The sequence below is a fragment of the Pollachius pollachius genome (assembly GCF_949987615.1).
Source record: "Pollachius pollachius genome assembly, chromosome: 13".
Classification (NCBI taxonomy): Eukaryota; Metazoa; Chordata; class Actinopteri; order Gadiformes; family Gadidae; genus Pollachius; species Pollachius pollachius.
Window position 1 is genome coordinate 16510159 of NC_136946.1, and position 16879 is coordinate 16527037.

At 45.9% G+C, this 16879-nt stretch overlaps 2 protein-coding genes across 2 annotated transcripts; both read left to right on the forward strand.

Annotated features, from left to right (window-relative positions):
* The first annotated feature begins 110 nt into the window (after nt 1-110).
* Nucleotides 111-8993, forward strand: LOC307084574 (tRNA selenocysteine 1-associated protein 1-like). The gene is made up of 9 exons (XM_079749005.1): nt 111-250; nt 550-647; nt 730-829; nt 941-990; nt 1410-1541; nt 6495-6611; nt 8347-8542; nt 8649-8679; nt 8787-8993. The coding sequence occupies exons 1-9, from the start codon at nt 227-229 to the stop codon at nt 8942-8944; spliced, it is 906 nt and encodes a 301-aa protein (XP_079605131.1). The 5' UTR covers nt 111-226; the 3' UTR covers nt 8945-8993.
* A 614-nt stretch (nt 8994-9607) lies between these two features.
* Nucleotides 9608-16855, forward strand: stx12 (syntaxin 12). The gene is made up of 10 exons (XM_079748802.1): nt 9608-9690; nt 10157-10324; nt 10457-10526; nt 11518-11617; nt 12166-12303; nt 12403-12446; nt 12657-12762; nt 14462-14534; nt 15123-15205; nt 15708-16855. The coding sequence occupies exons 2-10, from the start codon at nt 10225-10227 to the stop codon at nt 15798-15800; spliced, it is 807 nt and encodes a 268-aa protein (XP_079604928.1). The 5' UTR covers nt 9608-9690; nt 10157-10224; the 3' UTR covers nt 15801-16855.
* The last annotated feature ends 24 nt before the right edge of the window (nt 16856-16879 follow it).

Here is a 16879-nt window from a genome sequence, read left to right on the forward strand (position 1 = left end):
TTCAACGGCTTAACATTGCAGAACAAAGCTCTGCCTCAGGCTGCAGGATCTGCCCCTTTAATTAAAATTAATTAAAACGCTTCCTGTGATGACGCGTATTTCAAGCGCCGCGTTCATATCGTAAACCAGGAATAATAGCACAACACTCATGTTGTAACTGGTCTGGATGGTAGGAAACTGATTGAAGAAACCGGAGAGAAGTCTCAATTCCAATCGCATCGGCACCATGAGCACACTATGGATGGGGAACGTGAGTACAACAGTCGATTTTAAACTATAAAGTATGTTTACCGCGTGAAACTTCTAAAGAGTTAGGAAACAAATGGCGTCACCTGGTGCATCATGCGTGTAGGGGTGACCAGGAGAGTTCGAAAGTACAACTACAGCGACTATCTTACCCCCTAGATCACTCTTCATCCAAAACAAGTTATCAAGTTTAGTTTTATTCAATGGGTCTTTAAATAAATGAAGAGTTGTGCATCAGTAATGAAGAGTGAGTTGGACTCCCGTGTGGGACTGTTATGAACCATGTGAACAATGTCCTCCTAGTTGGAGCCCTACATGGACGATCAGTTCGTCACCAGCGCCTTCCGCACCCTGGGCGAACAGGTCATCAATGTGAGGATCATTCGCAACAAGATGACCGGGTGAGTAGTCCAACAACTGCAGAAATGATATCAAAGCAGTCCAGTCAGTCCTGATCTGAAACAGGGTTGTTCCTCTACACAGCGGGGGTCTGGGTTACTGTTTTGTTGAGCTGACCGATGAAGCCACAGCGGAGAGATGTCTACGCAAAGTCAATGGAAAAGTCCTTCCAGGAGCCAACCCGGTAATTATTAAATCACACCGGTGATTAATCACATACTTCGACTTCACATCTCTACTGGAAGATACTCATGATAAACTAACTGGTGTGTGTGTGTGTGCTTGTTGTCCGTAGCCCAGGCGATTTAAGCTGAATAGAGCTACCTTTGGTAAACAAGGCGAAAGGTGAGTGTTGTGTTTTTGTTTGCATGTGTTTTCCACTGCAAAATATTGGCAGACCCATGTGTTGTGTTTCCGCTGCAGAACAGACCATGAAAGCAGGAGTGCTCTTTGAGAGTTAGGCTTTCCCACTAGTGGAATACAGGGATAATAATGCTATTTTTAGATAATAGCTACAAACTTACCCCTTCTATATAGAAAAATTATCTATATCAAAAAGCGAAAAGTCTAAGCCCAGTTTCCAGTAGGGCACTGGTCGGCAGGGAACCGATGTCGTTAGACTCTTCCATAGACCCATTACTACCATGTAGGTCGTTGCTTCACTTAAGTCAACTTTAAAGTAGAAAACAAACATTCCGGTGTTGACAACCATTGCTTTACCTGGTTTGTAATAACATACTGCCCGTTTTCTCTGTGTGCTGCAGTCAGAACTTCTCTCTGTTCGTTGGGGATCTGACCCCAGAGGTAGACGATGGCATGCTCTACGAGTTCTTCTACAACCGCTACCCTTCCTGTCGCGGGGGGAAGGTGGTGCTGGACACCACCGGCAACTCCAAGTGAGTGTGAGAGATTTACTGTTGTGATTGATGAAATAAACTCTTCTCCCTTTGACGCTATAGTAATTATTGCTACAATGAATTGTTGAAACAAAAAAATGAATTGATTTTGTTTTTAAGAAATTATGTATTGTTTTGATTTTCTTGCGTCCTATAGATGCCAATTCCAAATAGGATTATAAATCACTTCCATCAAGATAAAATACATTCAATCTGTATGACAAGTCGTTTATGCAACGAAAAAGAACAATAATACGCAGGTACAATACATGTACCTGTAGCTAGTATATCTATCTGCCTACATAGCAAAATCAAAATTTTAAGTTAAGAGAAAGCAGGACCGGTGGCGGCGGCAGAGATTATTCTTGCTGGTGCTACAGTGGGTCTGAGTTATTCAGTGATGGTGCTGAGGGATGTATTGTATGGTAATATATATTCGCAAGGCCAGACGCGTGTTGCTCAAAAGTCAGTGCCAAGCATTATGTAAATGCCTCTGTTGATTCACAAGCAACAGCAATTGATAGATCTCATATAGAAGTGAACTGTGACAGTGTCAACAGCATCGGAGACAACCGGGCTACACAGAGCATAAACAAACAAACCAACAGAGCATCCGACCCACAGCGGACAACATGAATCACGCACCAATCCCGCAATCAGCGTCAAATGTGTGCTTTTAAACTGAAAAACACAACACTAACCCACAATGTCCACTGCTATTCGCATTACATAGAGAGAAAAGATACACCATTATTTATTAAAGTCAAATAAGGCAAACAACAGATGCAAGGCTTTACCAGAAGTTGGACAAATTGTAATCTGACCATGCAATACCTCAATTAATTCGGCTACTGAATTTAAAACAAAAATCAATAGAATCACTGCTTGGAAGTCCAAGCAAAACCAGTAGGCTTAATAGCAGTAAATGTCATATTTTAGGATTTGCAGGAGACATAAGGACTATGTGGTATCCACCACAAAATAATAATTATAATCAGCACTAGTCTAGGCCCAAATGAAAAAAAAAAATCAACTTCACTCACCATTGATGTTTTCAGAAAAGTACCTTTGCTGATTGCCAAACTGTTGTGAATGCGGCAATGCTGGCCGACGGGGGCCTTTCTCAGGCTGCTGGCTAACATCGCTAACAGTATTCCCACTAGCACTTCATCCTCCACGTTCTCTTCCCGCTCCATTTCTTGTTCCTCCTCACACTCCTTTGATGAACTGCTGTCGTTCTCATCCCCACTTACTTCTTTCTGCATGTCACTTTCAATTAAGACAGGCTGAGACGCCACTGATTCCTCTGGATGAGGTCGTTTTTTTACAAAAAATTGAACCATTTTTCACGCCGGCCAAAATAATGCATGCTAGCTTGTAAAAGCATAATATTCAATGTACCTAATATAAATCACTCGCGTAAGTGACAGTACCACCTTAAGTGAGCTTAGATCAGCTTAACTGAACTGAGGACAGCAACGGCAAGACATTGACAACAAACTGACAACAAATAAGCAGAAGTGTAGAGTGGATCTGACCTTAGACCAGGGGTCGGCAACCTTTTGTATCAAAAGAGCCATTTTGGCCCATCTCCCGCAAAAAAAAAATGTTTGGAGCCGCAAACTTTTTAATTCACCCCCTCCCTGTGACACTCTGTAAAAAAAAACATAGTTCGTTGCATTCATTAAATTATAAAACAACAAAGAGAAAGCTGTTGAAGAACATTTTATTGCTGTTCTAACAGGAAAACCTCAAACTCTTATGAAGAGGAGAAATAACTTTGAAATAAATCAAACATATAGAACGAGTAGGCTATAATAAGTCTAAACATAAAGAACACCTAAACAGGTAAACATAGGTTTGTTGTCATCCTCTTGATTTTTCCTCGGCCACAGCAATAAACCATCGAATCTGAACAAAAATCAAAATAACACACCAGCTCAGTTTCTAAAATATATATTTTTTGGTGCAAAATAATAGCCTATTAAATTGTAGTGTCCTCACCTGTTTAATGTGATTTCTGTTTCTGAACATCACTGCTGAGCTTTTCTATGTCGGGGCTGTAGGACGTGACCTTCATCTTAACGCAGGATTGCAGGCTGACATCTGTGAGGCGTGAGCGATATTTTGATTTGACATAGTTCATGTTAGAAAATATTTGCTCGCATAAGTATGTGGATCCAAAGATGGACAGGACTCCAAAGGCATACTTCTTGATGTTGTGATAAGTTTCGGGAATTGCATTCCATGTCTCAAACACAAGTTTGTCGGGTTTGGGAAGGTTTTCTATTTCGCTCCATTTGTGTTCTCGAGCGAGAATAGCCTTCCGACGGGCGACGTCTTCGAGATCAGCTGTCAGACTTTTGAACTTGGACACCCATACCTCTTTGTCAGCTATGTCAGCCAGTTCAATTTCAAGATCGGGTTGACTCACGAAAGTGAATGCTGACATGTTCAGCATGGACGGGTCGATGTCCAGGGGTGTGACGGGGAAGGATAATGTGCTTTTTTCCTTTCTGAACTCACTGAATCTTTGTCCAAATGCAGTTTGCATTGCAATGATCGTGTGCTGCAAGTACTCACAATTGATGTTGTGTGACGTTTTGAACTCTCTCAGGGAGGGGAAGTGAGAGAACGTACCTTTCTCCACATCTCTGGCAAACACTGTCATCTTGCGCTCGAACGCCAAAACATACTCCAGCAGCTGAAGGGCAGTGCTTCCTTTTCCCTGGAGACTTCTGTTCAGCATGTTAAGGTGACCTGTCATATCCACCATGAAGTGCAGCTTTTCCAGCCAATCTGGGTGTTCCAGTTCTGGATAGGTGAGGCCCTTACTTTCCAGGAAAGTTTTCACTTGTTCCAGACAAGCCGCAAACCGTTTAAGCACTTCTCCCCTGGACAGCCACCGGACTTTGTTATGCAGCAGGAGATCCGAATATGCGCTGTTGACTTCATCTAACAATGAACAGAACTGTCGGTGGTTTAACCCTTTTGCCATTATTTTGTTGACTATCTGAATGACAAGGTCCATCACCTCTTTGCATTCGGGGGGAAATGTTTGAGCGCACAGTGCTTCTTGGTGCAGGATGCAGTGAAACGTCAGCAGCTCTCGACCCAGCGACTTCTGAAGTAAAGTAATAAATCCCTTCTGTGTTCCTCTCATACTAGGTGCCCCATCAGTAGCCACTGACACCATGTTGGTGGTATTTATTCCTTTGGCTTTTAAACAATTCACCACAGCCTCACAAATGTCCTCCCCCCGTGTTTGGCCTTTGAGCGGTATCAACTCAATAATTTCTTCCTGCGGCCCGTCAGAGTTCACGTATTTGCATAACAGCGCTAGTTGTTCAATGTCGTTCACATCACTGGACTCATCACAGGCGATGGAGAATGCTGGAGCTGAATTTATGTCGTTAATTTGTTGACTGGTGATGTTTTCTGACATCTTAATGGTCCTGTCCTTTACGGTTTTTGCAGAGAGAGGCATATCTTTAATTTTCTGAACAATTTCAGTTTTGTTTTTAAAGTCCGAGAATAGATGTTCTGATATTTTAATGAATGTCTCTTTCAAGTATTCTCCATCTGTGAATGGCTTTCCGCACCTGACGATCTCCTGAGCTGCCGCAAAACTAGCAGCAGTTGTTGAATTTGGAGACTTGATCCATTTCTTAAAAGTAATTTTACTCTGCTCACATTTCCGCAGCAGTTCCGAAATCGCTCTTTTCCTTTCATCTCCTGCTTGGTACTTTTCAGCAAATGCGGAGTGTTTGTTCTGGAAATGTCTTTCAACATTACATTTTTTGTTATTGGCTAATTTCTCGCCACATATCAAGCATATAGGTAAGCCTGCATCAGTAGTACTGAAAGCAAATGAATCTGTCCACGCTGAATTAAAATCTCGATTTTCCTCTGCCACTTTTCTTTTCTTGGATTTATCCATGGTAAGTTTACTCAATATTAGTCAGAGAGGGAGTTACATGGTTAAATCTTTAGCTGTCATGTGGCATCAGGGATAGCCTACAGTAGCCTACAGTAGACTACAGTAGCCAGTCAGCAGCGTCAACCGTTGACGTTCTACGTGATCGGTCATGGCCAGCAATGTAAACAAGGAATAGATAGCATAGCATAGCATAGCGATACAATAGTCAAGTAATGAAAAAACTGTAAGGACCTTTATTATCAAAATATAACGTACTGAAACTTTAATATTCAACACAGCTAAATAACTTTTTGACTACGAACTTTAATGCTGTAAACCCTTCTTGCTCAGTATTCGTTCGTGCAATTGGCTGTCAACGGTGGATGCTGCTGATTGGCGGCTCACTGGCATGTCCCGCCTCCTGCCAATGGCAGCATCTAGGCTACTTCCTGATGCCAGATGCCAGTTAAAGATTTAACTCCTACTGGGATTAGCCACCTGCAAATCAACGAAGCTTTGTCATTCACTCCCCCCCTCACGGTAGCGCTATTGCGCATCCATTGCGACCTCTCGTTTAGTTGACGATATATATAAAAATATATATATAATTTTTTTTTTTATTTTTTTTTAAGAAAACTGCAGGGAGCCACGGCTGAGGGGCTAAAGAGCCGCATGCGGCTCCGGAGCCGCAGGTTGCCGACCCCTGCCTTAGACCAACACAGAGTTTATAACTTTATTGCTGCCGCTGCATGGGCGCTATGGTAATTGGGGGCGCTGTTTCACTAGACGCAGGAGAAACAAGCTGTATTCAAAACTATACAGAGAAATGAGACGTTTTGTATGTCAAATTTCAGTTCATTTCTTGGTGGTGCTATAGCACCAGCGGGCACCAGCCCAGGGCCGCCACTGAACACGACTCCTGCATTATGTGGTCATTTTGGCCCGGTTCTAAATAAACCTCTACTGTTGTTATGTTGATGCTTGTTTGTGAACGTTGAAGGCTGTGATGTGTCTGTTCTGCTTGGTGTCTCTAGGGGGTGTGGCTTCGTCCAGTTCCCAGACGAGCGGCTGCAGAAGAGGGCGCTGGACGAGTGCCAGGGCGCCGTAGGGCTGGGGGGCAAGCCGCTCCGCCTCAGCCTCGCCGCCAACAAGTAGGAACCTCAACCCCTAACAGCGCCCAGTTCTTTAAAGTGGTGCACTGCAGAAATCCACCCCCTATTTCCAATTATTTTATCAAGGATAATCAAGGTGTGCATAAGGCGTCAGAAAATGACGGTTGGTCAAATCTATTGAAGTCTCACAGAATTCCAGTCCAATCGCGTCCCTTCTATAACTCCAGGTTGATTCAGTGGGTGGAGTCTTATATTCCCTCCAGGCTTTGTAACCAAGCTGGTGGCCAATTGCTGTACACTCACGTGGCCTGTGAGGAAGTACAAACTACTGAATCGCTGAGGGCATTCAGACCAACCCCCCCCTCCCCCCCCGAGTATATCGGCTGATTTCAGATTTGTATTAACATAGTTGGTGACATTTGTTGGGGCCTAGTCGATACAGCGCTCTCCGGTGTATTATATTGGTATGGGCAGGATTCTGTTCATTTATGGGCATGATGCTTTGGGTGGTTATGATTTGATTTATAATTCTACATCCTGCGACTATGAATGCAACCTGGTCAACAGTGGGCTGACGAACTAGGACCAACCTGTAGGAAGGTATCGGTATTGAGGACAATGATGTTCAACTAAACGCTGTCAATGCACTGAGTGCTGAAGGTTTAAAGGGGGAACGTCACATATTTTAAAATACAAGTGTATGTCTTCATATCCCTGTTGTAAAATAATCGGTTCAGATTTACTTGCATGTTTGAGAACGCAAATGCCGGACCGATGAGGTCAATGGTCCAACAGAGTTGATGTTTTTCTCAGGTCACTCATCCCATATCAAGGCAAGGCAAGGCAACTTTATTTTTATAGCACTTTTCATACACAAGGCAGACTCAAAGTGCTTCACATATAAACATTTTCATACAATAAAATTTAATAATAGATAAGTAAAAGAAAACGTATGCAAAAGATGAGTAAAATGGATAGAAAATAAAGGCAAAGTGAAGCAGTATCCCTTATGGGATGACTTTCATACATGCACTAGGGATCCTTTCCAGAGAACCGGGTTTGGAGGTGATCCTGGGTTGCCCTTTCACACATGCGACACAGCTGGCAATGAGCCGCTTCAGACGTGTTCACACGTATTGGAGATACTCAGGATACTTTGGGTGAGGGCTGGCGCCTGGGTAGAGCGTGTACGAGATGTCAAAGGAAGTATGCAGCGGAAGTCTGTTTTGCTTACAACACAGCGAAGAGGGCGAGAGGATCCAACTCCGTAGTGCTGACTCTTAATGCGGTGATGGAAATACTGCATTTATTAAGAATCATCTGCAATAAACATTATGATTTAGTGCCTTTAGAAGACTTTTATCCAAAGCGACTTACAATAAGTATGTTTGTCAAAAGAAAGACAACAGAATAGTAGAAAGGAGTTGGAACGAAAATACAGGCAAGAAGAGAAAAGTAACCAGCAGCTAAACTTCGTGCTCCCATTTTTCGCGCCTATTGAATGATCGAAACATGTCAGTAACATGCCCACTCGCTCGTTGGGAATTCTACGGCTCTTAGATCCTCCGGACTTCCCCCGGGGCCCTGGCCGGGTAAACTCTGGAGGATTCAGACATCTGCGTTCACACATACAGCCCCTCCGAGCGTAATCTGGAGAATGTCGGGCTTACAATGCATGTGTGAAAGGGCTGTGAGTAAATAGCAAGCGCGACTGTTCCCCCCCCTTTAAGTACAACTCAACTATTTTGTCCCTGGTTGTGACCCACCTCTCCAGGACCAGACATCCTCCTGAGAACAAGTCATGGCAGTCGAACTCTGCAGCCTACAGACCCAACTACCAGCAGTACGATCCCTACCAACAGCAGGCCCAGTACCCCGGCTATTACCCCAACTGGGGCTATGACCCCAACGCGGATGGCTACGGCTACAATTACAACCAGTATTACCCACAGACTGCAGCGCAACCTCAGGTACCTTCAGAATGACCTTCTTCCCATAGTGGGAAATTTGTTGTCGACATCTTTCATTGATATGTTAAGCTCGCTCATGCTAACATGTTGTTTGTTATTTTTAAAGGAAACTGAGACTCAGGAGGATACCGTGGAAGGTGTGCATTAAGAGGAAGTTCCTCAAGCAGTGGTTTCTGGTTTTAATTATTTTTAACGTAATTGAAACACTAACAAACTACTCTCCCATTCACATTTATTTTTGCAGATCCAAACCCCGAGCTGGATGTGTGGGAGGCCAACAGGAAGTTCATGGAGCTGAGCGAGGAGTTATACGACGCGCTGATCGACTGCCACTGGCAGCCGTCTGCCGGCGCCGCAGACCTGGGACTGTCTCTCAGTCTACCAGAGACCGTGCATTGTTGATATGTTGTTTATATTTTCGTTTATCCATTAAATAAATGAGTACATAGCTTGTGTTTTATGATATTATTGAACATTACGGTGTGTTGCTGGTTGATTCAGCTTATATTTTTGGTTTAAGTAAATGTTTGGGTACAATTGCATGACTTAATGGGTATTTAAAAACCACAAGTATAGCCTACATGCCTACAAAATAAGCACCATGTTCAGTTTCTTTTGAAAATCTCAAGCTAGGAACATTATGTGCGCATATCGTTAGTGAACTTGCTTGTAATGGCTACAAGGTAATTTAAGCGCAAAGGCCAATCGCACGCTTGTTAAGGTCATCTCTAGGGGAACAGAATGTCACGATTCTTCTGCTAAATGAACACGGGTGGGATACTCTGCTCGGGGCGTTAGAGAAACCCCTTGTTAAATCAGCACAGGGCACCACATGAGAGTCACAAGATGCTCTAATGATCAGGGTCTAGGCTGGTGGAATGCAGCCCGGCCTATGCACGCGGCTCACGAGTCTTATGGACATAATCTAGAAGATTACATGTTTGTTAACTTCTGCTAAAATGTGAATGTTTATCTGTAAACATCAGTTGTGTTTGATAGAGGCACTGATTGTTTGTGGGTTCGGTTGGGTGACTGAAGCCTTGTCATTGCGCACGTTTTGCGTGACGTCATCGCGCACAGACCAGGAAGCCTTTGATGTTAGGGAGTAACGGCATAGAAAATACCCGCTATTTGAAACATCCCAACAAGTAAGTAGAGATTGTTGTTCTTATGAAAGCCGATATATTAACTAGCCAGTAAATGTTTCCGTTTTCTAGTACGGAAAATGGCTGCCGCTGTGTTCTGGCTGTGTGAAGTTATCTGAAGGGTCATGGTTAAGTGGTTAGCATGACAAGCTAGCTTGTTGTTGGTATCAGCTGATCACAGACGCTACTTGTTGCTTTGAGATGGACTTTTGTAGTCATTACACGGCATCCTGTCAGAATAAACTGCCGGCGGAGTGTCAACGGTCCAGCTAAATTACGCAATGGATTGGAGTGGATTAAAAAGTTAGCCAGCAGTGACAGCTCTGCTCTGCGGACGGCACCAGACATCACTGGGAGGGACTGCAAAATCGATAACGCTGTCTTAACGATACTTCTGTCACGCTGTATTCGTTGTATTCTGATTCATTACATACGTATGTACATTGTGGGATTATTTGTTTTTCTGTAGAATTGGGCTCCAGGCTAGTTCGCGAACATCCCCAGCCTTCTCCAGCTACAGCATCGGGTCCCGCTGTGATGTCTTACGCCAAAGCCGACGCATACCGGTCGGTCCCGCGGGACTTCGGCTCCGTCCTGCAGACATGCAGCGCCAACATCCAAAAGATCACACAAAACAGTAGGTGTTGGTCCACTTCCCTCACTCTCACCAAGCACTGCACTGCTGCTTGTTTGCGGTTTATAATGGGTTATGTATAACATCACAATACCACGTACAGGTTAATCACTGTTCGTTGTCTTCCAATTACAGCCGCCCAGATCAAGGTCATCGTTGGCCAGCTGGGCACACGACAAGACAACAGTGAACTTCAAGATCGGCTGTAAGTGTCCACCCTCTATGCATCGTGTCTTGGCTGACACAAGATCACCTCTTTTGGGATGTATGCTGATAATAATTAGCAGGGATGTTCCGATTCCACTTTTTCACTTCCGATACAGCTATATGCCGATACCGATATCAGTCCGATACTTTGTTTTACTCTTGAACAAATAAAATATATGGAAGCACTTTGCTCATGATTGCAAATTAGCCACCTAAAAACATCTCATTAAAGAAAACTTGAATGGCTTAAATCAGTGAAAATATTACAGAGAAAAAATCAGAATGGAGTAAACATACATACCGTTTAAAGTGAAGAGTAAAACAAATAGATAAAGTGATAAAGTTTGAATACATTTGAGATACAATATAGAATAAGAGAGCCGTGTGTGTGTGTGTCATCACTTGTAGTAACCAGGAAGAGTTATTGACGTTATTCTTTTACATCTAGTAAATCGAGATAAGCTCACAAAATGATAAGGCTTGTACTGTTGGTCTCCATGGCGTGTCCTCCATATTACATATTGCTTGTGTAGATATCATGACGTGAAAAATATAGTTTACTTTAGCATTTAGCTTCTATCATAAGTACATCTCTTATGTAAGAAGCAGCTAGCCTCTAGCCATATAAATGTTGATTCCCACCCACAAACGCCCGACATAATAATCACACTTCCAATCGATTAATCATTTGAATCGATTGGACATCCGCACTGTCCGAAATGGTAAGCGTTTGTGATCGGCACAAGCGTGGCGATAACAAAAGCTGTGATCCGCTCTGGCCCAAGCTGCAATTGAACTGGAGCGTGACTGCGTTCAACAGGTAGCTCTCATGCGCTAATTGGCTACTACTGTTGTCATCATGTGATACGCTGTGCGTATTGGATCATATTTGGCCATTATCGGCCCGATGTCGTGGATCGGTTCGGGACATCCCTGCTAATAAGCAAACAGAACCCCAAATCTCCTGCATCCTCTTTGGTTTCTCACAGACAGCAGATGCAGCACTTCACCAACCAGCTGGCGAAAGAAACCAACAAGCACCTGAAGGACCTCGGCTCCATCCCTCTGCCGACATCCCCCTCAGAACAGGCAAGGAGCTCTGGAGGCAGATGAATGGTCCTGGGGTCCTCTATGGTGTAACGGGGGGTCTGTGGTCCTGGGGTCCTCTATGGTGTAACGGGGGGTCTGTGGTCCTGGGGTCCTCTATGGTGTAACGGGGGGTCTGTGGTCCTGGGGGTCCTCTATGGTCTAACGGGGGGTCTGTGGTCCTGGGGGTCCTCTATGGTCTAACGGGGGGTCTGTGGTCCTGGGGGTCCTCTATGGTGTAACGGGGGGTCTGTGGTCCTGGGGGTCCTCTATGGTCTAACGGGGGGTCTGTGGTCCTGGGGGTCCTCTATGGTCTAACGGGGGGTCTGTGGTCCTGGGGGTCCTCTATGGTCTAACGGGGGGGTCTGTGGTCCTGGGGGTCCGGTCTAACGGGGGTGTCTGTGGTCCCGGGGGTCCGGTCTAACGGGGGGGTCTGTGGTCCTGGGGGTCCGGTCTAACGGGGGGGTCTGTGGTCCTGGGGGTCCGGTCTAACGGGGGGGTCTGTGGTCCCGGGGGTCCGGTCTAACGGCGGTGTGTTGTCTGGTCCACAGCGGCAGCAGAAGCTGCAGCGGGACCGGCTGATGAGCGACTTCTCGGCGGCGCTCAACAACTTCCAGGCGGTGCAGCGGCGCGCCGCGGACAAGGAGAAGGAGTCAGTGGCCCGGGCCCGCGCCGGCTCCCGCCTCTCGGTGGGTCTCCAACACGACACCTCCTAACCGTCAGTATGTACCGGTGGTCTAATGACGTGATGTGAAGGAAGGTGTGTTGATGCTCTGGCTTCTCCCCAGGCCGAGGACGGCGGCGGGGACGAACAGCTCGTCTCTTTCGACAAGTAAGACCACCGCCGCCGTATTATCGCCATCCCTCCACATCGCCACGCTCCTCTTTGCGACCTTCACCCGGTTGTATGGGGGCCTGTTTCCTAGCTCTGTGTGTGTGTGTGTGTGTGTGTGTGTGTGTGTGTGTGTGTGTGTGTGTGTGTGTGTGTGTGTGTGTGTGTGTGTGTGTGTGTGTGTGTGTGTGTGTGTGTGTGTGTGTGAAGCCAGGAGGACTGGGCTCAGACGTCCATACAGACGGAGGAGGCGGCTATCACAGAGGAAGACCTGGAGCTGATCAAGGAGAGAGAGACCAACATCCGGCAGCTGGAGGCGAGTCAGCCTCCCCCCTAGGCTGGGTTCAGTGGTCTGGTGGACAGTCAGCCTCTCCCCTAGGCTGGGTTCAGTGGTCTGGTGGACAGTCAGCCTCTCCCCTAGGCTGGGTTCAGTGGTCTGGTGGACAGTCAGCCTCTCCCCTAGGCTGGGTTCAGTGGTCTGGTGGACAGTCAGCCTCTCCCCTAGGCTGGGTTCAGTGGTCTGGTGGACAGTCAGCCTCTCCCCTAGGCTGGGTTCAGTGGTCTGGTGGACAGTCAGCCTCTCCCCTAGGCTGGGTTCAGTGGTCTGGTGGACAGTCAGCCTCTCCCCTAGGCTGGGTTCAGTGGTCTGGTGGACAGTCAGCCTCTCCCCTAGGCTGGGTTCAGTGGTCTGGTGGACAGTCAGCCTCTCCCATAGGCTGGGTTCAGTGGTCTGGTGGACAGTCAGCCTCTCCCCTAGGCTGGGTTCAGTGGTCTGGTGGACAGTCAGCCTCTCCCATAGGCTGGGTTCAGTGCAGGGCCTGGGGGATGTTCCGGGCGTCAGACCACTGAGACGTTCATAGAATTATGTTCTATAGTATAAAGACGATATAGGTGACAGAATGTCAACGATGGGAGAAGAACAACAGTAGATATTTAGTTTGGGAGCTTGATGGGGCAGTAGTTAAATAATCCTTGAATCTGGTCAGGGTTAGATGATGAGCAGTAGTTTGATGATGTCCTGATTTGGGGCAGTAGTTAGATGATAGCTTGATTTGGGGCAGTAGTTAGATGATGTCCTGAATTGGGGCAGTAGTTAGATGATAGCTTGATTTGGGGCAGTAGTTAGATGATAGCTTGATTTGGGGCAGTAGTTAGATGATAGCTTGATTTGGGGCAGTAGTTAGATGATAGCTTGATTTGGGGCAGTAGTTAGATGATAGCTTGATTTAGGAAAGTAGTGAGATGATAGCTTGATTTGAGGCAGTAGTTAGATGATAGCTTGATTTGGGGCAGTAGTTAGATGATAGCTTGATTTGGGGCAGTAGTTAGATGATAGCTTGATTTAGGAAAGTAGTTAGATGATAGCTTGATTTGGGGCAGTAGTTAGATGATAGCTTGATTTGGGGCAGTAGTTAGATGATATCTTGATTTGGGGCAGTAGTTAGATGATAGCTTGATTTGGGGCAGTAGTTAGATGATAGCTTGATTTAGGAAAGTAGTTAGATGATAGCTTGATTTGAGGCAGTAGTTAGATGATAGCTTGATTTGGGGCAGTAGTTAGATGATAGCTTGATTTGGGGCAGTAGTTAGATGATAGCTTGATTTAGGAAAGTAGTTAGATGATAGCTTGATTTGAGGCAGTAGTTAGATGATAGCTTGATTTGGGGCAGTAGTTAGATGATAGCTTGATTTGGGGCAGTAGTTAGATGATAGCTTGATTTAGGAAAGTAGTTAGATGATAGCTTGATTTGAGGCAGTAGTTAGATGATAGCTTGATTTGGGGCAGTAGTTAGATGATAGCTTGATTTGGGGCAGTAGTTAGATGATAGCTTGATTTGAGGCAGTAGTTAGATGATAGCTTGATTTGAGGCAGTAGTTAGATGATAGCTTGATTTGGGGCAGTAGTTAGATGATAGCTTGATTATAATTGAACATACTTAAATATAAAGAACATCAGAGCAAGTTGATTGGTTTGTAGTATCTGCATGTTTATTCATTTTATTTTCTCATTTCAGTCGGATATCTTGGATGTGAACCAGATCTTCAAGGATTTAGCCGTCATGATCCACGATCAAGGAGATATGATCGGTGAGTTTCATTTGATCTTTAAGGGTAGTTTCTGATTCCAATGTTTAGCAACTGACGCATGGCACACTCAGAAAAGCATGCACACAAACATTTGACACGGACAAATAACCCAGTTAATCATTAAACATGCAATTAAAATCAACATGCCAGGCTGGGGCCCCACTATAGCACCATGGCTGTGGCCCCACTATAGCACCATGGCTGGGGCCCCACTGTAGCACCATGGCTGGGGCCCCACTATAGCACCATGGCTGTGGCCCCACTATAGCACCATGGCTGGGGCCCCACTGTAGCACCATGGCTGTGGCCCCATGGCTGTAGTGCTGTGGCCCCATGGCGGTGGCCCCATGGCGGTGGCCCCATGGCTGTAGTGCTGTGGCCCCACTATAGCACCATGGCGGTGGCCCCATGGCTGTAGCACCATGGCGGTGGCCCCACTATAGCACCATGGCGGTGGCCCCACTATTGCACCATGGCGGTGGCCCCATGGCTGTAGCACCATGGCGGTGGCCCCATGGCTGTAGTGCTGTGGCCCCATGGCGGTGGCCCCATGGCTGACGGTCTGTGTGCGACTCCCCCCGGTTACAGACAGCATCGAGGCCAACGTGGAGAGTGCAGAGGTCCACGTGGAGCGCGGGGGGGAGCAGCTGCAGAGAGCCGCTTACTACCAGGTGAGGACCCACACACACCCGGCCCAGCCCCCCCCCGGACTAGGGGCCGGGCCTGGGAGGCCTTGAGGTTAGGCGTAGGCGTGGCGTGCTGTGAGGCTGGTGGTGGCGGCGAGGTCTCAGGTGTAGCGCGACCGGCTGATAGTTTGGAGGGCAGAGTTGTGGTAGGACACTCCTACGGTCAGCACCGTGTTGCAGTGAAGTCTGGGTGTTGATCTGTAGGATTTGGCCCAACCCTCAGGCAACACAAGGTAAACGCTTGAAGAGCTCAGCTTCCATGAGAAAAACTTAAAAAAACGTCCTTTACAAAAGACTATTGGACAGACAGACAGACAGGGAAGGAAGGAATGAAGGCTTTCCATTTATTTTCGCACCGGCACGCCTAATAAATCATCGCTTGGTTGCAAGACAGGAATGCCCTGGGCCAGGGCGCCAGGCAGCCTCCGGCGCTCTGAAGCCGTGTGTTTGCTTTCTCTTTGTAACCCTCCCTTCCCCTCTTCCACAGCAAAAGTCCCGTAAGAAGATGTGCATCCTGGCGCTGGTCATGTCCGTGGTGCTGGTAATACTGGGCGTCATCATCTGGAAGGCGGCCACATGAAGGAGGAAGCCCTCCTCCGGCCCGCTCTGCTATTTATTCCACTCCTATCCAGGCCTGACCAAAGGTCTTTGTGTTTCCCTGGTGGGATCAATGAAAAGTGTCTCTGTAAAAAAAAAAAAAAACGATGACTTCGGTGTGGACATGTATCTTCAAATGTGATCCCCGAGACTCGGTCCAGTCTTTCTCTTTCTTCGTTGTGGATCTGAACTGTACGGGCGGGGGAGTTTGAGGTCATCCCGCTCTTTCGCTCTCGAATCACTTTTAGTGTTGATTTCAGTTCAGTCTTGCTTCCTGCACTAACCAAACGTAACGCCAACATCCGGTATGAATGTGATTTCACGGAGCATGAAAACCAATTGTTTGATGTACATTTCCTTTGCTGTATAGATCTGTATTGGTTGGATGTTGTTGTTCTTTTTGTTTTAACTGTCTTTACATTGACACCAGTTTTTCTCAGCACCATATAGTATAAGGAGCCTCAAGGGCCAGGAGGTGATTAAGGGCTGCTGAGCGATGACAGAAGTAGCACGACACTAGTATCTTTGTTCACAAAAACACTTGCACAAAAACACCTATTAATAAACACTGCAGTTATGGGGTGACCGTACAAAAGTCATCAGTGGGTTTAACATCACATGAGGCCAATGAGGAAAGCAGTTCCAATAAGCTGCATCATTCAACCAGAGGGAGAGCTGACTGTGAATTGGAGGGGTTGATTCTTCTTTTAGGAGTTACTTTGCTGATTAATGCATCTTGTTTTTGATTTTATTTGCTGTGTTTTTATTTGCAAAGCTGCAGACTTTTGTTGCTACTGGAGATGACAGCTCAGTCAGAGATCCACAAATAACCGTGCTTAACTTTAACAACTTTAACGTAACATGTAAAATCAAAATGTATGTAAATAGCACAACATTATAAATCACATTGCAAACATTCTCGACATTGAAAAGAACTGTAACTGTAAGAACAGCTGTTTTTACCACTTATTTTGTATTGATTTCTATAAACTGTCTATGCTATATCAATTTGTCCAGCAGAAATAATAAAATGCTTAATTTCATGTGATTCCGTTTTTTTTA